The 22950-nt window shown below is 40.8% G+C and overlaps 1 protein-coding gene across 6 annotated transcripts in view; it reads left to right on the top strand.

Moving 5' to 3' along the window:
* atp13a2 (ATPase cation transporting 13A2) overlaps positions 1-22950 on the top strand; it is a 109817-nt gene that overhangs the window by 45931 nt on the left and 40936 nt on the right. For all 6 annotated transcript variants that reach the window (XM_087980515.1, XM_087980516.1, XM_043675701.2 and 3 more), the window contains exons 4-12: positions 4480-4538; positions 5995-6103; positions 7963-8042; positions 10631-10708; positions 11959-12028; positions 16957-17091; positions 19561-19627; positions 20167-20298; positions 22537-22695. In XM_087980515.1, the coding sequence (XP_087836641.1) occupies positions 4480-4538; positions 5995-6103; positions 7963-8042; positions 10631-10708; positions 11959-12028; positions 16957-17091; positions 19561-19627; positions 20167-20298; positions 22537-22695 (889 nt within the window). The remainder of the gene's footprint in view (positions 1-4479; positions 4539-5994; positions 6104-7962; positions 8043-10630; positions 10709-11958; positions 12029-16956; positions 17092-19560; positions 19628-20166; positions 20299-22536; positions 22696-22950) is intronic.

A 22950-nucleotide genomic window follows, 5' to 3' on the forward strand; every position in this document is an offset into this window, starting at 1 on the left:
GTCTATTTATCCTATCCATGCCCCTCATAATTTTGTAAACCTCAATAAGATCACCCCTCAGCCTCCGACGCTCCAGGGAAAACAGCTCCAGCCTGTTCAGCCTCTTCCTATAGCTCAAATCCTCCAACCCTGGCAACATCTTTGTAAATCTTTTCTGAACCCTTTCAAGTTTCACAACATCTTTCCGATAGGAAGGAGACCAGAATTGCATGCAATATTCCAAGAGTGGCCTAACCAATGTCCTGTACAGCCACAACATGACCTCCCTATTGTACTCCATACTCTGACCAATAAAGGAAAGCATACCAGAAGCCGCCTTCACTATCCTATCTACCTGCAACTTCACTTTTGAGGAGCTATGAACCTGCAGTCCAAAGTCTCTTTGTTCAGCAATACTCCCTAGGACCTTACCATTTAGTGTATAAGTCCTGCTAAGATTTGCTATCCCAAAAATGCAGCTCCTCCCATTTATCTGAATTAAACTCCATCTGCCACTTCTCAGCCTATTGGCCCATCTGGTCCAGATCCTGTTATAATCGGAGGTAACCCTCTTCGCTGTCCACGACACCTCCAATTTTGGTGTCATCTGCAAACTTACTAACTGTACCTCTTCTGCTCGCATCCAAATCATTTATGCAAATGACAAAAAGTAGAGAACCCAGCACCGATCCTTGTGGCACTCTAATGGTCACAGGCCTCCAGTCTGAAAAACAACCCTCCACCACCACCCTCTGTCTTCTAACTTTGAGCCAGGTCTGAATCCAAATGGCTAGTTCTCCCTGTATTCCATGAGATCTAACCTTGCCAATCAGTCTCCCATGGGGAACCTTGTCGAACGCCTTACTGAAGCCCATATAGATCACACCCACTGCTCTGCCCTTATCAATCCTCTTTGCTGCTACTTCAAAAAACTCAATCAAGTTTGTGAGACATGACTTCCCATGCACAAAGCAACGTTGACTATCCCTAATCAGTCCTTGCCTTTCCAAATACATGTACATCCTGTCCCTCAGGATTCTCTCCAACAACTTGCCCACCACCGAGGTCAGGCTCACCGGTCTATAGTTCCCTGGCTTGTCTTTACCGCCCTTCTTAAACAGTGGCACCACGTTTGCCAACCTCCAGCCTTCCGGCACCTCACCTGTGGCTACCGATGATACAGATATCTCAGCAAGAGGTCCAGCAATCACTTCTCTAGCTTCTCACAGAGTTCGCGGGTACACCGATCAGGCCCTGGGGATTTATCCAACTTTAACCGTTTCAAGACATCCAGCACTTCCTCCTCTGTAATCTGGACATTTTGCAAGATGTCACCATCTATTTCCCTACAGTCTATATCTTCCATATCCTTTTCCACAGTAAATACTGATGCAAAATATTCATTTAATATCTCCCCCATTTTCTGTGGCTCCACACAAAGGCCGCCTTGCTGATCTTTGAGGGGCCCTATTCTCTCCCTAGTTACCCTTTTGTCCTTAATATATGTGTAAAAACCCTTTGGATTCTCCTTAATTCTATTTGCCAAAGCTATCTCATGTCCCTGTTTTGCCCTCCTGATTTCCCTCTTTAGTATACTCCTACTTTCTTTATACTCTTCTAAGGATTCACTCGATCTATCCTGTCTATACCTGACACATGCTTCCTTCTTTTTCTTAACCAAACCCTCAATTTCTTTTGTCATCCAGCATTCCCTATACCTACCAGCCTTTCCTTTCACCCTGACAGGAATATACTTTCTCTGGATTCTTGTTATCTCATTTCTGAAGGCTTCTCATTTCCAGCCGTCCCTTTACCTGCGAACATCTGCCTCCAATCAGCTTTTGAAAGTTCTTGCCTCATACCGTCAAAATTGGCCTTTCTCCAATTTAGAACTTCAACTTTTAGATCTGAATCTATCCTTTTTCATAATTATTTTAAAACAAATAGAATTATGGTCGCTGGCCCCAAAGTGCTCCCCCACTGACACCTCAGTCACCTGTCCTGCCTTATTTCCCAAGATAGGTCAAGTTTTGCATCTTCTCTAGTAGGTACATCCACATACTGAATCAGAAAATTGTTTTGTACGCACTTAAGAAGTGCCTCTCCATCTAAACCCTTAACACTATGGCAGTCCCAGTTGATATTTGTTTGGAAAGTTAAAATCCCCTACCATAACTACCCTATTATTCTTACAGATAGCTGAGATCTCCTTACAAGTTTGTTTCTCAATTTCCCTCTGACTATTGGGGGGGTCTATAATACAATCCCAATAAGGTGATCATCCCTTTCTTATTTCTCAGTTCCACTCAAATAACTTCCCTGGATATATTTCCGGGAATATCCTCCCTCAGCACAGCTGTAATGCTATCCCTTATCAAAAATGCCACTCCCCCTCCTCTCTCGCCTCCGTTTCTATCTTTCCTGTAGCATTTGTATCCTGGAACATAAAGCTGCCGGTCCTGCCCATCCCTGAGCCATGTTTCCGTAATTGCTATGATATCCCAGTCCCATGTTCCTAACCATGCCCTGAGTTCATCTGCCTTCCCTATTAGGCCCTTTGTATTGAAATAAATGCAGTTTAATTTATTAGTCCTACCTTGTCCCTGCCTGCCCTGACTGTTTGACTCACTTCTGTTCTCAACTGTACCCGTCTCAGACCGATCTCTTTCCTCACTATCTTCCTGGGTCCCACCCCCCCACCTTACTAGTTTAAATCCTCTCGAGCAGTTCTAGCAAATTTCCCTGTCAGTATATTAGTCCCCTTTCAATTTAGGCGCAATCCGTCCTTGTACAGGTCACTTCTACCCCAAAAGAGATTCCAATCATCCAAAAATGTGAATCTTTCTCCCATACACCAGCTCCTCAGCCATGCATTCATCTGCTCTATCCTCCTATTCCTGCCCTCACTAGCTCATAGCATTGGGAGTAATCCAGATATTACTACCCTTGAGGACCTCCTTTTTAAATTTCTGCCTAACTCTCTGTAATCTCCCTTCAGAATCTCAACCTTTTCCCTTCCTATATTGTTGGTTCCAATGTGGACAATGACCCCTTGCTGACCCCTCTCCCCCATGAGAACATTCTGCACTCTCTCTGAGACATCCTTGATGCTGGCACCAGGGAAACAACACCCCATTCTGCTTTTTCTCTGCTGGCCACAGAAACGTCTGTCTGTACCTTGGACTACAGAATCCCCTAACACAATTGATCTCTTGGAAGCCGACATACCCCTCGTTGCATTCGAGCCTGTCTCAATACCAGAAACTTGGCTGTTCGTGCTACGTTCCCCTGAGAATCCATCACCCCCTATATTTTCCAAAACAGCATACCTGTTTGAAATGGGTTTATCCACAAAAGACTCTTGCCCTAGGTGCCTACCTCTCTTACCCCTCTTGGAGTTAACCCATCTATGTGACTGTATCTGAGACTTCCCCCCCCCCCCCCCCCCCATCCTATAATTGCCATCCATCACATACTGTTGCTGTTGCAAATTGCTCATCGCTTCTGTCTGTCTCTCCAACCGATCCACTTGATCTGATGAGATTCGCATCCAACAGCATTTATGGCTGATATAATCCACAGTAACCCTTAAACTCCCACATCTGACAAGAAGTACATATCACTGCAAAGGCCATTTTTGCTTCTTCACAATCTACAGACCCAGAAAATAACACCGTCTTATTCCTCTACAAACACTGCCCCAGGTTAAATTAATAGCTATGGCTTATATTTTAAGTTTAATCAAGAGACTTCTCTCCAAATACATTTAATCAAGAAAGAACACTCTGTACTCACCAATACAGCCTTTCTCTTGGACAGACTTAAAACAACAATTAACTTATCTGATTCTGTGTTGTGAACTTCGCCCAAATCGGTTCCTCCAAGATTAGTTGTGAAATTCACTGTTTGCTAATTGTCCCAGATGCACTCTGATGTCCAGCAACGCATGAATTCAAAAACAGCAAAGGCAGTAACTGTGCAGGTTCTCTCTCTCTCTCTCTCTCTCCTGCACTGTCCTCACCATGTGCTTCCTTTGTCTGTTCTTCTCCCTTTTAAAACTGCTGTTGTTTTGACTTTTTTTCCTAAAGTTCCAAAACAATGCAACAGCGTATAAAACAGTAATTGCTGCTCCTGAAATTCAAGGAAATCACATCCAGCACCTAAAATACCTCAAAAAAAAAGGAGCAGCTCTTACAGCCAGACATTTTTCCTGTCATTCATCTTGGATTACCCAGAATCCTGAGAGGGGGAGAGGGAAGTCTTGGAAAGTATCCCCCGGTGGGTATGGGGATGGGGGACTACTGTACAGACGGTTTGTCCTTTTAAGATCCTTGTGTTGTTTACCCTAATAGGGAATATTGATAAAATACCTTTTAAACATTTATCCTGAAGTATTTCTTTGGTTTGCTTCAGTTATTGGTGTGAATAGGTTTAATTTAATGCTTAAAAGATGTAAAGATTGGATTCACTGGAGCTATTATTTAAACTGATTTCTTGCAGGATTCATTTAATCAGCAATTCGTAGCCAAAGTTTGGACAGAAGAGGTCGAGGATGACTGGTTAGTCTTCTGTGTTGGTCAGAATTACTGTGTGCGTGGAGTGACTAAAATCTCAGATGACAATGAAACTGTCCTGAACAAAACTGCATTAATCCAGTGTTTATGGATTATTGACATTGCTACTCAATGATCTAGAGGTAGTAAATACAGATATTTTTAGATTAGATTAGATTAGATTAGATTACTTAGTGTGGAAACAGGCCCTTCGGCCCAACAAGTCCACACCGACCGGCCGAAGCACAACCCACCCATACCCCTACAATTACCCCTTTAACCTAACACTACGGGCAATTTAGCATGGCCAATTCACCTGACCCGCATATCTTTGGACTGTGGGAGGAAACCGGAGCACCCGGAGGAAACCCACGCAGACACGGGGAGAATGTGCAAACTCCACACAGTCAGTCGCCTGAGTTGGGAATTGAACCCAGGTCTCTGGCGCTGTGAGGCAGCAGTGCTAACCACTGTGCCACCGTGCCGCCCATATGTAATCAGTAGCTGGCACTAGGAATTTTCCAATATGCATCTGTGCTAGGATGTGGAGAGGGTTTCTGCTATTGACTTGCTAGTTCTTGATTCTTCCTTTGAAAATATACTTGACAACTGAGTTTAGAATCATCAGGCTGTGTTTTGGTGCTATCCACAGTGAAATTCCATTCACCTTCACTCATTAGCCTTAGAAATGAAGGAGTGGTGAAGTGGTGAAGCTGACCTGTAGGGTCAGCTGGCAACTGTGAAACCCCATCAGAACAAGAATAAGGGAACCATGTGTCCTGTGATTTCCTTCCATGTGGAGATGGCTGTGAAAAATTGTAGGATGTATGATTCTTGATTGCTAATTATTATCAAGGTTGAACAAAATCCAGTTCTCATCCTGTGTTTATTTTTCAGCAAGAAGTTTAGTTGATTTTCCCCAAGTTGATGCATATTGTAATTGTAGCACCTTCATCCTATCTTGATTGATATCCATTAATCTTGAAACCACCCTGACCTGTGTTTTTTGCATTAACCAATCAGGAGAGCTAAAAGTTCTGAAAAAGAGTCACTGGATGAGAAAAGTTGCTGTCAGATCTGCTGAGTTTGTCCAGTTTCTGTTTTTGTTTCAGATTTCTGCTTCTCCAATTTTTTGTTTTATTTTTGAGTAAAAGTGTGTTGTTTATTAAGCTTTGCCAGGTTGCCTTCATAAGCCAATGTGGCTAGCTAAAACTGGCTGTCATTGCACAAGTCTCAATCATGCCTATGTCACATTGCATTGGAGTCAACAGTAAGGAAGTCAATGCTAGAAAAAGGATGGTGTGTGAATGTCTAAGGGACAGGGAACTGCTATATTTTGAGCATTGACCTACTACAAAAACTTGGAATTAGAGCTGTCTATGTCCATGCTTCAATCAGTTGCAGACTATTAGAAAATATAGCATATTGACTGCTTCTCCATCTAATGTTCTTCTCCACACAGTTTTCCTCAACCAGTTGAGCCTAGTGATGATGAGAACCGAATTAATTTAGCCATAGGAGTGCTTGAAAATGATTGGAAGGACACTATTCAACTTCACAAACACGAGGAGGTAAGAGATTGGATACTATATCACCCATGTGTTCAGTCAGTCGTTGTATAAGCTTGTGTACAACAGATAAAGTTCCTATTTGATAAGAATTTGGGCAGTCACCATGTTGTTATTAATGAATACCCAAATTATGAAGTGTTTAATTGGCAGCATCATTTGGAGAAAGATGGGAAATGGGGAAATGTTGCACTTATGTAACAATGAAAAAACTTCTGAAAGTGAGAGGGAACCATTTTAAAGCAGTCATTCAAAACATGTGGAGGTTGCCTATCCCTTGTTTTGACAAATAGTGATGACCTGTCTTTGTGAAACATTGCAGTCCATGTGGCAGAGGGTCCTCCTGCAACGCTGTTAGATAGGTTCCAGAAATTTGACCCAACACCAGTGAGAAATAATATTTTTATGTCAGATTGATTAGTGACTGGGATGGAAATTTAGAGGTGGTGTTACATTAGGTCTTCTGTCCTTGTCCTTTATGGTAGAAGTTTTTAATTTGGCAGTTTCTGTTGAAGTGTTGGCGAGTTTAAATGAAACCTGTTGCAGACAGTGGTGGAGGAAGTGAATGTTTAAAGTAGTCTAGAGTCCCAACAATCAGACTTACTTCACTCTTAAGTGCATTGAGCTATTTGAATGTCGTTAGATTGCACTCATCCAGGCAATAAAAAAATATTACATTATATTCCTGCCCTGTATCTTTGAGTTGGTGGAAAAATTTTAGGGAGTTAGTAGGTGAATCACTCACTGCAGAATACATAGTCTCCAAGGTACATACAATGACTGCAGATGCTGGAAACCAGATTCTGGATTAGTGGTGCTGGAAGAGTACAGCAGTTCAGGCAGCATCCAAGGAGCAGCGAAATCGATGTTTCAGGCAAAAGCTCTTCCTGATGAAGGGCTTTTGCCCGAAACATCGATTTCGCTGCTCCTTGGATGCTGCCTGAATTGCTGTGCTCTTCCAGCACCACTAATCCAGTACATAGTCTCCAACCTGTTCTTACAGCCACAGTATTCATGTGGCTGGTCAGTTAAGTTCTTAGTTTAATGTTAACCCTCAGGAAGGTGAGAGGGAAGATCCTGCACCTGCATGCAGGAGAAGAATAGAGGGATCCTTGCTCTGTTCCCTGCCTGCAAATGTTTGGTGTGGCATTCTGTGCTTACAAGAGAAAATATTCCATTCCCTGGAGTAAAATAAATAGTGTGCAGATTGCAGCACCGTCTATTTTCTATTAATTAATAGAACCAAATCGGACTACTTCATTTGCTCTTTGTACAGCAAGAACAATGGTATGTTTTTATGTAATGAATATAAAAATATGGAAGTGTAGATGTGATTCAAAAACAAAGGTTCAAACGAGAAAACTCCTTTTCCTTCCTGTCTGATCCACACAAAACTGAAAGGAAGTTTTGTTAGAGAGATTCGATGACTATTGTCTCATTGTGCTGAATGTGAATGAGGTCAAACGGTGGCTGTTTCTGAACTCCTGAAAGCAATTAATTCATTTCCTGAAGAATATTGTATTTTAGGGGCTCTTGTGGCGCAGTGGTGGGGTGTCCCATCTCTGAGCCAGAAGGCCAGTTCAAGTCCTACCTACTCTAGATGTGAGTAATAACATCTTGTTTTCTAAACAAGTTGTTTAGAAAATTTTAAAAAAAGATGTATTATGTTTCAACACATTTCAAAATCAAACTATTAGGGAGGTCTTTAAAGTCAAGGGCTAGTGTTTCTTGTTCAATATCATCGCTCATTCAACTTTAAATAGTTAACTAAGCTACCACCATGTTGCTATATTCAGTGCTTTTTGTTTGCAGCAAGTTCATATTCTAAACTTTTTATAACAGTGCTTTTTCTTCTTTAAAAGAAAAATGTGATTCGTTATTATATGTTTGAGGGTTTACGCTACATTTGGATTGAGAAGAGACAATGTTTCTGCAAACTCAGGTACATAAACTTACATAGTAAATTTTTGGGCTACTTAGACTCATCTGCTCCTTTCTATGGAATTGTACTCTCAGTTCGGAATAGATTCTCTGGTTTGCTCTTGTCTTTGAGTGCATTTTCTCCTTGTTTCTATCAAACTTTGACAGAGTGGTGGTTAACTTTGTAATTTATTATTTTAACCTGGAAATAAAGGAGGATGAATATGAACTATGATGTACATACCCTATTTGTATGAATGGAGCATTTTTATGGTATTTCAGTCTTCACTATTCTGACGTTTGTCTCCATTATACAGTAGAAAGCACAAGTACTGATTAACAAACATTGCACCAGGTGAGAAGTATTCCAATTGTCTTTCATTACCACACCCAAAGAAGCAGAGTGGAGATGTTGGGTAGATGCTGGTAAAAGTAGAGTATGACATGTTACTTTTGCCACAAGAATTAAATTATCATGCATTTAAGTTTGAGTTCAAAAGAACAAGATGATTTTAGTTATTTAATTAGCAAATTAAATCCCTGGAGCAAAGTAATCACTTTCTCATTCTCTGACTTTAAGGGCTTAGCCTGCCACTTGATTGTGTGTGCAGCATTGTATGTGTCCCTCCATAAGTTTGTCCTGGGCATCAGAAGTACAGGTTGGCTGTGTAGGTGTTCTGGGTTGTACTGAACATGTTTAGCAAAGCTGAAAATGTGTTGCTGGAAAAGCGTAGCAGGTCAAGCAGCATCCAAGGAACAGGAGAATCGACGTTTTGGGCATAAGCCCTTCTTCAGGCCACAGCATTGTTTAGCAAAGGCCACTCTCACTGTGATAGTTAAAAAGCTTGCTGTTTGTTAGATGGGTTTGTTACAAATGACTTGCTGGTGACTTCCGATGTTCCCCATTTCTTGATCCACGGATGTCTTTTAGTGGATCCTGCTCAGGAACGTTGCCTCATTTGGGGCACCAAGAGGGTAGATTGAACATGTCATTATAGGTATAGATAGGGTAGATAGGAAGAAACTTTTCCACTTGATGGAGGGATCAATGACTGGGGGCATAGATTTACAGTAGAGGCAGAAGGTTTAGAGGAGATGTGAGGAAAAACATTTTTCACCCAGAGGATGGTGGTGAATAGAGGCAGAAATCCTCTAAATATTTTATTTAGGTGTGCACTTGTGATACCAAGGACTACACGGTTTTGGGCCAAATGCTTGAAAATTAGTTTAGAATAATTGTGGGTTTTTTTTACCAACATGAACACAATGGGCCGAAGGGCACTTTTCTGTGTTGTAGCTCTCTGACTGTTATGGAGTAGTAAATGAGATACAGCACAGATGTTTACAAGTAAGTTTTGGGCCTTTGATAGCTAATGGATATGTGAGGGAGTAATGTTTGCAAGGATAGGAGGCCAGGGAGAGGTGTTGAGTGGAGGGTTCTAGTCATGATGCACATTGTTGCATTCAGTCAAGTATCAGCAAGGTGACTGAGATCACCTGAGCCTGTGAATAGGCTAAGTGCTTAGGTGTGGAGTCTAATGGCACCAGTGCCCATGTAGCTCCAACAGGTTTGGATGTTGGTATTTCTGGTTTTGAGCTTTTCTGCTTCACATGCTTCTGAAAGGAAAAAATAAACAGATGATTCCTAGTGCAGGATGTCATTGAAGCTTTAAAGGATAAATAGCAATGAGCTAAATCAAGAAGCACTGATTAAATGATGTCAAGCCTGGGTTTTGGGAATCTATAAAGAGGAAGAAAATTGAAGGAGTGAAAGAATTCCACAATTTTGTGGTTTCAGGCTTTCATTTCCAGCTTAGTTTTGGTGATTGAGTGGTGTGCCTCATTCCTGACTGTCTGAATCTTGTGTGAAACTTGGAAAGATTTTGATTAGTGTTAATAATGCAATGATAAGGTCTGGTTTATAGATGTTTGTGGAATATAATTGGTCATTGTTGAATTGGATTGGCTCGATAATTTTACATGATTACTTTTGTGATTGAGACATTTGAGTTTCATTTCTTTCATCTTTTTATTTGCCCATGGGATGTGGGCATCACTGCTTACACAAGTAATTATTGTCAATCCCTAATTTGTCACAAGGCGGTGAAGAGTCAACCCATTGTGATGAGTCCAGTGTTTGTCAGACCAGGTCAGGATGACAGGTTACTCATCCAGTGACATTACCATTTATGTCCCAACCCCTCCCTTAGAGGTATTATATATAGTTATTGTCCATTTAACAGGATTGGGAAGAGTACTTGACAAAGAATACGTACATGGTCTGTAGATGAACAAGCTTGGTAGTGGGATATAACCTTTTCTTTGTACATTCGTCTCTATATGATTGGCTGTGAATTCATTTTACAACTTTGCCACAACATGAATTTATTTGGCTTTACTTCAATTTATCAAATTGTAGTTAAAATCTTTCCAGGAGTGGTTATCCCTCCTACTTTTACACGATTACCATCGGTGTCCCCCAAGGATTTATCATTGATCAACTCCCTTTTCTCATCTGTGTGTCTCATTTTGGGATGTATTCTAAAAAGAAAGTGTAGGGCTTTTTAGAATGTGTGCTTCCAGGCGAATCATATTTTTGTTCATTTGCAGTGTTCTTGAAGAAACACTGACGTGTGGAGACATTCACAGGCAACAGAGGGGACTTAGCAAACATAACCAAAATTCAAAGTGAGTACTCAGTACATTCTCAATATTATTTGTATTTAAACAGATGAATGTACTGCTGAAATATCTCTGACAATCAACAGTTGGTAAAACTTGACAGAATAGCTGTCAGACTTTGACAGTTAAATGAATGACTGTTAGAAAGCCAATTGCATCCAATTAAGTGGAGAACTAATTTTCTAGAATGGTTACTATTTTAAGGAATTTTGTACTGAACCATACACATCAGGGAAAGCTGGAATCACCACTTTATAGTTAAATACAAAAGCAAAGGGTGGGGAGGTACATCTCTAGAAAGTATATGCTCAGTCGCTGACCAGTGTTGAGTTAACTGTTGTCTGCTGCAGTGGTTGTTAGAACATGGGAGCAAGAGAAAAACATTCAATTTCTTAAGGTAGACAAGCAATAGGCTGGAAGAACTCAGCAAGCCAGACAGCATCAGGAGGTAGGGAAGTCAACATTTCAGGTCAAACCCTTCTTCAGTCCTACTTGTCCTTGGATTCCAGCATCTGCAGTTTTTTTTGTCTCCATTCAACCTATTCAGCCAATTTCACTACTCTTGACTTCTGCCTGATCTGTGCTTCAACTCCATGTACTTGCCTTTCCTCCATTCCTCATGATACCCTTACTTGAGCTTAATCTCAGTCATGAATATTTTATTTGATTCAGTTGCAATACTACAGTTGCTTCCAGAATTGTTGAGCAATAACGGCAATTTAAAATCAAGGCATGAGGACCTAATCACTGCTGAATGACCCTGACTGGAAATTGAATTTACACAGGCAGTGGGTGAGAGCTGACGTTCATTGTCTAGATTAGCACTTGGGCAAAATGTGAGAGCGCTATTTGTACACATGGAGATACGGTGTAACAAGATTAAGTCTCTTCAGGAGATGGGGAAATAATATAGAAATGAGGACTGCAGGTGCTAGAAAAGCACAGCAGGTCAGGCAGCATCCGAGGAGCAGGAAAAATCAACATTTCGGGCATGAAAAAGAGCTTATGTCCGAAATGTTGACTCTCCTCGGATGCTGCCTAATGTAGAAATGAGTTTTATACAGTTAGTGCTTAAAGCTATAGTAGAAGCAGAGATGGGAACATAACTACAAATATCACTGTAAAGTATATAATATTTATGTACTTAAAATGCTTGTATTTGAATCCCATTCTTGCACAAAGTAAGTTAATGGTGCAGATAATTGTGTTGGGAATCTATGCCAATCATGTTACAAGTTCTTTTTTCCCTCTCGTAGAAGACGGTTGTATGGACCAAATGTGATTGATGTGCCTGTAAAATCATACTTTAGGCTTTTAATAGAGGAGGTGAGTTAAAGTCTGTCTTTTCATAAGAGCAACCTAGCTTTTTGGAGTCAGGTGGATTGTATAATGATTATGTTGCTCAATTTGCTGTGTTATGTTGGCAAAATTTGAGAGCCTCAATATCTTTTGTGCTTGGTTGGAGACAAGTTGTCGCCAGAGCATTCACATGATCTCAATCATGCTGTTGTGCCCAGGTGGGAATGAGAACTTGTCACTCCTTCACAAGGAAGGAAGAAGCAGCAGTGCGCCACATAGCTGTTAACCAAGGAGAGTAAGACCAAATTATATAAGAGCAGAATTAGACCCTAACAGCCCATAAACTCTGCTTCGCCAATTGATATGGTGGATATATTTCTCAACTCTATTCTCCTGCTTTCTCCCTGATGCCCTGGATCCCCTTACCAATCAAGAGCCTATCACTCGGTCTTAAATACACTCAATGGTTTGGCCTTCATTGCCTTCTGCAGCCATGAGTTCCACAGATTCACCACCTTCTAGCTGAAGAAATTCCTCCTCATCTCAATTATAAAAGGTTGCCCTTCACTTTGAGGCTATGCCCACAGGCCCTAGGGACTATTACTAGTGGAACCACCTTCTCCCTGTCTACTCCATCCAGCCCTCTCAGTATTCTGTAAGTTTGAATCAGGGCCCAAAACTGCCCACAATTTCCCAAAGGTGCTCTAACTAGAGCCTTACGTAGCTTCAGTGGTACATTACTAGCCCTCTCAAAATGAATGCTAATATTGCATTTGCCTTCCTAACTGCCAACTGAACCTTCACGTTAACCCTAAGTGTGCTGATCTAGAACTCCTGAGTCCCTTTATGCCTCAGATTTCTGAAGTCTTTGTTTCAAAAAATAATTTGTGCTTCTATTTTTCCCATCAATGTGCATAACTTTACACTTTTCTTCCCAACATTGTATTCCATCTGCCACTTCTTTGCCCTTTCTTCCAGCCTTTACAAGTCCTCCTGCAGCCTCCCTGCTCCCTTAACACTGTGTCCTTCCACCTATTTTTGTCATCTACAAGTTTAACAACAGTGCACTATATTCTTTGTCTAGGTCATTAATTTATAACGCGAATAGTTGTCTTAACACTGACCTATGTGGAATCCACTAGCCACCAGCTGCCATTCCTGAAAATGACTCCTTTATCTCCATAACCAACAGAGAAAATGCTGGAAAATCTCAGGTCTGGCAGCATCTGTAAGGAGAGAAAAGAGCTGACATTTCGAGTCAAACTGACCCTTTGTCAAGCATCCGCAGTAATTTGCTTTTATCCTTTATTTCCATACTCTGTCTTCTGCCAGTCAGCCAATCCTCTAGCCATGTCAGTGCATTGTCCTGAACATTGTGAGTTCTTATCTTATTTAGCAGCCTCCTGTACGGTGTCTTGTCAAAGGCCTTCTGGAAGTTCAAATAGATTACATCCACTGGTTTCCTTCTATCCAACTTCCTCATTACCTTACTCTGCAATCTCATCCTTAATAATGGACTCTCAAGTCTTACCAATGACCAAAGTCAGACAACTGACCTGTAATTTCCTGTGTTCTGCATGCCTCCCTCATTAAACAGGGGTAGTATGTTATACATTTTCCAGTCCACTGGGACCTTCCCTGACTCCAGTGATTCCTGAAAGATCCCCACCAATGCCTGTAAAATTACAACTGTCTCCTTCAGAACCCTGGAGTATTGCCCGTCTAATCCAAGCAATTTATCCACTTGTAGACCTTCCAGCTTCCCAGCACCACCTCTATAGTATTGGCCACTGCAATCACTTCTGTCCTCTGAGTCTCTTAAAGTTCTGGTATGCAATTGGTATCTTCCACCATGAAGACTGATGCAAAGTACCTATTCAATTCTTTCTCCATTTCTTTGTTCCTCATTTTTAGCATGGTGTACTTTTCCGGCCGTCTAATGTCCACTTTTATCTGTCTTTCTTTTCTTTATATACATGTCTAACCAAATTCTTGCAGTCTTCTTTTGTATTATGAGTTAGCTTACTCTTTTATTTCTTCTTCTTCCCCTTTGTTTGTTTTTCCTGTTGTCCTCTTTCAGTTTTTAAAGGCTTCCCAATCCTCTGGCTTCCCACTAATCTTCACCACATTGCATACTCTCCCTTTTGATTTAAGCTGTCTATGGCTTCCCTTATAAGCTATGGTTGCCTCATCCTCCCCTTTTGTATGTTTCTTCTTCCTTGGAATGAATTGCTGCTGTGCCTCCCACATTACCCCCAGAAACCCCTCTGCATGCTGCTCCACTGTCTCCCTAACTAGACTGCCTTTCTAGTCACTCTCTCTGATCAGTTCCTCCTTCATATCTTCATAGTTACCTTTGCTCAGATGTAATACTGTTACATCTGCTTAGCGCTTCACCCTCTCAGAATTTATCCTGCAGTCCATCGTATTGTGGTCACTGTCCTCTTGGGGGACCCTTCACCTTAGGCTCCCTAATCAAGTCTGCTTCAAGACAAACCACCAAATCCAGAATTGTTTGTTCCATAGTGGGCTCTACCACAAGCTGCTCCAAAGAAACCATCCCATTGACATTCCATTAATTCCTTTTCTTGCCATGTGGCATCTGTCCATCTGCATGTTGAAGTCCCCATGATTATAGTAATATTGCCTTTCTTACAAGTCTTTTCTATCTCCTGATTTATTTGGGGGGGGGGGGGGCAGGGGACCTGAACATAACTCCCCTTTAGGATCTTTTTCCTTTGCAGTTCTCAACTCTACCCACACAGGTTCTACACCTTCTGACTTTACATTGCATTTTGCTATTGATTAAATTTAATTGCTTACTAGCAAGCCAATCTCACCTTCTTTGCCTATCCTTTTGATAGGACGTGTATTCTCGAATATTTAGTTCCCGGCCCTAATAGATCTACAGCCACATCTGAGTTAACCACATCGTATCTTCTAATCTCAATCTGTGTTACAAGGTCACTTACCCAGTATTTAAATGCATGCAAATTACAAAACAACACCCTTAGTCCTTTGTTGACTGCACCCTTTCTCATAGTTGTCCCCTTATCTGCTGTGCTTGAAGTTAGATTCCTGACCCTTTCCATACTCTCGTTCCTATTACATTTTCTGGAAAAGTTAACAACCTCTCCTGAGCCCCCTCCCACCCTTTTAACTAGTTTAAAATACTTGTGACCACCCATTTAGCCTTTCTGCTACAATCCTGGTCCCAGATTGGTTCAAGTGGCGCCCGGCCAATGGTAGAGTTCCTATCCCCTGGAAATGGAACTTCACGTTCCCACGCTATTTAACGAGTGTGTACTGTCCTAATTTTCTCATTTCAAAACCAATTTACACGTGGTTTAGCTAATAATCCAGACATTATAACCCTTGAGGTCCTGTTCTTTAATTTTGTTCCAAGCTACTGATGTACCCTGAAAGGATTTCCTTGTGTACTCTTTTATGTTGGTCCAAAAATGGTTCACAACAACAGGACCCTTCCCCTTCCACACCTGTATCCTTTTAGCCCAGTTTGAGATGTCTTTTACTGCTGAAAATGTGTTGCTGGAAAAGCGCAGCAGGTCAGGCAGCATCCAAGGAACAGGAGAATCGACGTTTCGAGCATAAGAGATGTCTTTTACCTTGGCACCAGACAGGCAACGCAAAATGTGGTACTCTTGATCCAGCTTGTAATGTTTGCTATCTCGCCCTTAGTTATAAGAGTCCCCTATCACTACCACTTTTTGCTCCCCTCACTTGAATGACCTCCTGTGCCACAGTGCAGTGATCAGTTTACCCATCTTCCGAACACTCCTTTTCCTCATTCACACAGGAAATAATTGCCTCCTAATAAGGGCATGATCAAACATTGAGGCAAAATTAAATTCAGGATCCCTCTACCTGCCTTACTTATAGTCACTTAATTAGTTTGCCTTTTACTATTGATTCTTCTTTATTCTTTCTCTCTAAGTGGAGGGTGGGGAGTAGGGGGTCAGATATTAAATCTCTAATTTAGTGGGGATATAAAGTAATTCATACTTGCATTTCCAATAATTGATCTCCATTGTAGTTATCAGTGAAGGCTGGGTCTCAATGTCCTATCAGCTTGATCAAATGCTAGAGTACAAGTACCCTTAACAAGTAAGTCTCAAGGTGTGATTCTGAGTACAAAGAGGATGCCAATTGACCTGTTTGTTCTTACCAGTCATGTTTCACTCGATTGAATGATTTAACTTTTTGATTGCAGATTGTGTTCAGAAACAATGATCTTTTTCTTTTTTTGCCAAAACAAATCATAATTTTGTTCATTAATTTTGGATAGAATTTTAAGATTTTTGCCCTGCAGCACCATTTATTTGATGAAAACCTTTTTAGCCCCTGATTTATATTGAGTTAGCTGATCTTGACCTTGTGGTAATAGAGGGGAAAGTGAGGTCTGCAGATGCTGGAGATCAGAGCTGGAAATGTGTTGCTGGAAAAGCGCAGCAGGTCAGGCAGCATCCAGGGAACAGGAGAATCGACGTTTCGGGCATAAGCCCTTATGCCCTTGTGGTAATAGGGCATTAGTTTTGATGTATCTGAGCTAGAGAAAGGGAAATGTTCGTTTCTGTAGTTAATGCCCATTGACAACTTCCCCTATGCATGCACTTGCATATATGCGTATACATATGGATACTGATGGTGAGGGCATTATCTAGTGTAGAGATTATCTAGTGTAGAGATTATAGGAGTTGAGAGGTCATGTTGCGATTGTACAGGACATTCGTAAGACTACTTGGAATATTGTGTGCACTTCTCGTCTCCCTCCTGATATTTTGGAATCTTGCTGTAGTTTGGCAAGAAAAAGACGCATTGTGGCAAAGGTGAATAGCAGCCCTGTTGATCTTTAGTGCCCTTTGTTCCTTGATGGTTTCTGTTTGCACAACTTCTGCTGTGTGCTGCAGTTTTAAAAATTTTTATTTTTGTTTCAGGTGCTGAATCCTTTTTACATTTTCCAGATCTTCAGTATTATACTTTGGATCACAGAACAATATTACTACTATGCTGGGTGCATTCTGCTCATCTCCGTAATATCTATTGGTATATCCCTGTACCAGACACGCAAGGTACAACATGAAGGCACAGTCCACTGAGTTGGCTTTTATATGACGGTTCTGCAGACCTGTTACTGGAATCAAAATTAGCTTGGTGCTTTGATATCATTTTAAAAGACATAAAGTTGGGTTTAATATATATAAAATGTCAATGAATATTGTGTGTTAACAGGGAAGCAGTAATTTGACAATTTCAACTAATACATAGATATTTAAGTGTTATCTTGGATGCTGTGCACCACCAATATATTTGGATTTCTTGGCATTTTATTTTGTCTTCACAGTTATGTACAAAGGGTAGGCTTTTCATTCTACTTGATAGTCATTTGCAGCAAATATTGGCTGTAAGTTTTGAAAGTTTCTTGTATATCAGCGATTTGGGTAACATACATATCAGGAGAGATAGAAATACACCAGCTGCTCAGGCTCAGTGTCTTCAATAACCTTATAAATCACTCCCGACTTGGAGTGTAGGACTGCTATCTGTATTTTACTACTTGTGTACTTTGTAAAAAGAGTTTTTGAGACTGTTATGTAGTGGTTTTTAATTAATGGGGAAAGTTTGACAAATGGAGAGAGATGGATTTCAGCTGGGAGTATAGATCATCTGCCTATCCATAGAGTCTCATGCTATAATACAGACCAAATAATAGAAATAGGGAATGGGATGTTGATTTTATTTCTCTTTCGTCCCTGTCCCTGCTGAAATTAATGTCCTTCACATTTACACAGAAAAGAAATCATGAATGAAGCAATGATGCAGGTAAAAGATGCTTTTTGGTGCATATTATTTACTGAATGGAGTGTAAACTCAGCAAGGAACAACCTCTATATCATATTTCTAGTATTTTGCAATTTTTTTTTGCAGTTTCCACAAATAAAAATAACGAGGTTACATGGCTATGAAGCAAATGAAGTACTTAATATTGCACCATGAACCAAGGCAATAAAGTTTGAACTATTGGGAAGTGAGATTAAAGACTGCATCTCCAGAATATTTTGGTTTAGATCATCATTATAATTATGTTGCCAATGCAAATGCACCCAGTGAGATGATACTTAAACTTGCAGACCTGGGTCAAATTTCCAGTCTCTAGCTGATCTTAGCCAGGGTGCAGTGCCTCAGATCTAGGGAGTGGGTGCATCTACCAAGGCACTCCTTTTTAGTGATCACTTGGAAATGTGTCAATCAGTTGAGGAAGGATCAAGTTTGACAGTGATGCCCTTCATGATTTAACGGCCAAACTGTCACTGTTAATATCAAGGTTATCAAAGGTTTGGTCTTTATGTGCTGCATAAAGGAGTTCTGTGGAACCTTGGTCTCGCACAAAGTTTAAGTACTTGCTTCCATAAAGTTGCAGCAGTTTCAATTTGCTGATATCCATTACCCCTTGCTGTTCTGATTGGGGTTTAACTATTAATGTTATCCAAGAATGTTATACATAGGTCTTTGCGAAGCTCTAAATCCACAAAAGTCAAACTGGAGGAGTCAGGTTAAGAAGCGACATGAACACTGGTACAACTGAAATGTCTTGGATTTGAGTGTGTGAATTTGAAGGACACTTGTGTCAGAGTTAGGATGACTTATTCTCGAAGGAAAAATGACAACTTGAACAAAGCGCAACAGGGCTTGCCCTATCCATGGTGTAATGCACTCCATTGAGAATCTGCATTCTGGAAGGGGATTTTTTAGAAATGCCCTTACCCACTAGTTTTGTGGTTTGTTTTCTCAATTTTATTGATTACCAACCCATACATTTTGTAATTTGAGATTTGCAATTACCTACATTGCTTCCAAACTTGCAGTTATGTAATGTATTTAATATGATAAAATGCCCTAAGATGCTTCATCACAGTATCATCAAGCAAAATTTGTCAGAGACACATCAGGAATTAGGGCAGGTTATTGGATTTTAGGGGTAGGTTTTAAGGAGTGCTTTAAAGAAGGAAAGAAATGGAGAGGCAGAGTGTTTAATAAAGGAATACCAGAGCGTAGTCCTTGATCTGGAGGTAAGGTGACAACAAACGGGCAACAAAATTGGAACATGCAAGTTGTCTGAATTGAAGGAGCATGAGTCAGGTTTATATGGCTGGAATAGAAAATTGCAGAATACATGCAACGCCATTTTTTTTAGTATTGTAGATTAATTTTAGTAGGAGATGTCTTCAACTCATGATGAAAGGATACGTATGTCACGTGGGTATATTTTCTTAAACACTAAACCACCATTCACTGACTGAGAAAGTAAAGCACTCCATGCTTAAATAAACGTGAAACTGCAACATTTGTTGAAAGTGAAAGCAAAATCATTAAAATGCACATCATGCAGTATGAATAGGAATGGTGAAATTGTATGCCCCACTGTAGTGTTACCCTCTTTCATCTAATAATCAAAGTGCAATTCAACATATTTCTAATTATTATCTCTGTCAAAGTTTTGTGACATAGTCACTGATTGAAATAATTTCCTTTGTGTGCAGCAAAGTGTAATATTACGGGATATGGTGAAGCTTACAGTCAATTTGCGGATCCGCAGGGAAACTGGAGGTGTGTGATTTATGCTGTTTCTATTTAAACTGAATGTTATGCTGGATTCCCTGCGTAAGGGACATTTCACAGTGGCAAGCAGCGTGGAGATGGTGCTTAAAGCAACAAGAATATTTTTGATCCGGGTTATTGAGAGTGGACTAGCCATTCAAAGACTAAATTCTACGGTTAAAGATCTTCAGTCCCCCTAAACTGTATTGTTAACTGATTTCAGTTTGTCACTAGGAATATTGAAACAGGAATTCTGTCCTGTGCTGTTGCAACAGATGTCAACTCAAATAGCACAAAAAGACATTAGGACAGTTAAATGTTTGCGTGAGGTTTGTGCAGAACTAATTCTATCCTGTAGCGTTTTATATGCATATTTTGTGAAACTAATCATGATTTGCAAGCTCACCATTGTATTTTAGGTTGTAAACAAATTCTGTGATTTTCCTTAATGGTCTAGCCTGTAACCTTGGCCTTGAGTGATTCTGTAATTCCTTACCAGCTTGTCATCTGTACTGCATTGATTATTGATATACTGGTTTATTTTACAGAAGAGGAAATGGTGAATTCTCAGGATTTAGTACCTGGTGACTGCATTGTGATTCCTGAAGATGGGATTCAAGTCCCATGTGATGCAGCACTCCTAACTGGAGAGTGCATGGTTAATGAGAGCATGCTTACAGGTGAGAAACAAATTCATGTTTTATTTTAACATGTTTGCTTTCCTGAAGGTCTGACTGTTTATGCTTTCACGGGTAAAAACAATGACTGCAAATGCTGGAAACCAGAGACTAGATTAGAGTGGTGCTGGAAAAGCACAGCCGTCGGCCACCTTTTCAGAATCTTATCGAAGTGATTTTTCATGTGTAAGCCTAAAAGATACATTTTAAAAAGCTGCAGAGCTCTTTTCTATACCATTTAAAGTCAACACAAATGTATTTTCCAGGAGAGGCGAAATTCATGAATGAGTAAATAAGACTGTAGGTTCACCGTGCAAGCTTAATGCTGAAGTAGGCCCATCAAAGCCATCCTGCATGATAATGTCTGTGCTGAATATATTATTTCTCTACGCATATTGTACAGGCTCATGAATAGCCCTAAAGCTGTCACTTTTCATTCTGAAAAGCACACAGTCTATCTCTCATTACTCTGCAAAAGTAAAATTTGAGCAACAGGTGAACAGCATATTTTATGATGTGAATAGAAACGACAACATGAATGGTGTCTTAGGCTAACAGGCTGTTGCTGTTCTGCCTGTCAAATAAATGAGTAATATGGTACATGAATTTCAGCAGTGGTATGATGCCAAGATTGTATGTGGTATGTTCTAAAGACTGACAGATCGAGTGCAACAGCATATCCTTTCAGCTGTTTGCAACAAGTAAGGTACTAACTGTATCCAACTAGCTAACATTTTCCATACTGTCCAATGTTCAGTGTGATTTTGGAAATGGACAACCTTTTCTTGATAATTGCATATGCAAAGAATTACACTAACAACCAATTTATATTGTCAGTTGCATTTAGTGTGGTGCACTTGCAAGAACTGAAAGTTACATGTATTAGACAGGGCAATGGTAAATGTTTGCAGACTGAAATTTCAGCTGAAAAATGTGTTGCTGGAAAAGCGCAGCAGGTCAGGCAGCATCCAAGGAGCAGGAGAATCGACGTTTCGGGCATAAGCCCTTCTTCATTCCTGAAGAAGGGCTTATGCCCGAAACGTCGATTCTCCTGCTCCTTGGATGCTGCCTGACCTGCTGCACTTTTCCAGCAACACATTTTTCAGCTCTGATATCCAGCATCTGCAGTCCTCACTTTCTCCTCCAGACTGAAATTTCAATTCAGCAAAATAGGTAACAGCCATTCACCGGTTCTTTCTTGGACAATGCCCTAACCAATAAGGGTCAACCTGCCTGGTTTAAAATTTAAACAAAGCCTGGCAGTTAACTGCTAATTGTCATTTTTGTTGTTCTCCATGACAACATTGCTACTAGAGTCTACATACCAACCAATTTGCACTCCTCTCCTAACAAGATAAATATTGTTTTCCCCTTGACTTGGTATTCTTGCTGATTGTCCTGATATGATTAGATTAGATTAGATTCTCTACAGTGTGGAAAAGGGCCCTTCAGCCCAACAAGTCCACACCGCCCCTCTGAAGAGAAACCCACCCAACCCCATTCCCCTACCCTATATTTACCACTGACTAATGCACCTAACACTGTGGGCAATTGAGCAGGGCCAATTCACCAGACCTGCACATCTTTGGACTGTGGGAGGAAACCGGAGCACCGGAGGAAATCCACGCAGACACGGCGAATGTGCAAACTCCACACAGACAGGCTGGAATCGAACCCAGGACCCTGGTGCTGAGAGGCAGCAGTGCTAACCACTGTGCCGCCCATTTTTTTTGTTTTTTGTTTTTTTTGTAGATTTTTTTTTTAGATTAGATTCCCTGCAGTGTGGAAACAGGCCCTTTGACCCAACCAGTCCACACCATCCCACTGAAGAGAAACCTACCCAGACCCATTTCCCTCTGACTAATGCACCTAACACTATGGGCAATTTAGCATGGCCAATTCCCCTGACCTGCACACCTTTGGACTGTGGGAGGAAACCAGAGCACCCGGAGGAAACCCACACAGACACGGGGGGAATGTGCAAACTCCACACAGACAGTCGTCCGAGACTGGAATCGAACCTGGGACTCTGGTGCTGTGAGGCAGCAGTGTTAACCACTGAGCCACTTTGCGTATTGCAAGACATAAAGCTTTGACAAAGTGTCCCCTTCAGTAATTCTTGAGTTCTGTGTTACTAAATTTATGAATTACATTGTTAAGATGTGGATGACTTCGCTGAAAGTAATTTTCATATTGTTATCGCAGTGAAAATGATTCAATGCTGCTTTGGTATTTTGGCAGGTGAGAGCATACCAGTGATGAAGACCCCACTACCTGATCAGGACATGAACTATTCACCTGAAGAACATAAACGGCACACACTCTTCTGTGGAACTGAGGTCCTCCAATCAAAATCCTACAACGTGGATCAGCAGGTGGTGGCTGTAGTGGTGAGAACAGGTACTAAATGGGTAATTCTGGGGTCAGGTAAATGTAGAGAAGGAATGCAAACTATAATTTAATTAGAGACTCCAAAAGTGCAGCACATGGAACACAAAAGGTTAGCTTGCATGTGCAGCAAGTAGTTAAGAAGACGTGATATTTTGGCTTGATTTGTTAAGGGTTTGGATTTTAAAAATAGACAAGTCTTGTTACATCTGTATAGGGTGTGGACATGCTTGAAGTTCTGCGTACAGTTTTATTTCCCATATTTAA

Source organism: Chiloscyllium plagiosum, unplaced genomic scaffold (genome assembly GCF_037043375.1).
Source record: "Chiloscyllium plagiosum isolate Xiang-an unplaced genomic scaffold, Cpla_swu_hap1 HiC_scaffold_37, whole genome shotgun sequence".
In the NCBI taxonomy this organism is placed as follows: domain Eukaryota; kingdom Metazoa; phylum Chordata; class Chondrichthyes; order Orectolobiformes; family Hemiscylliidae; genus Chiloscyllium; species Chiloscyllium plagiosum.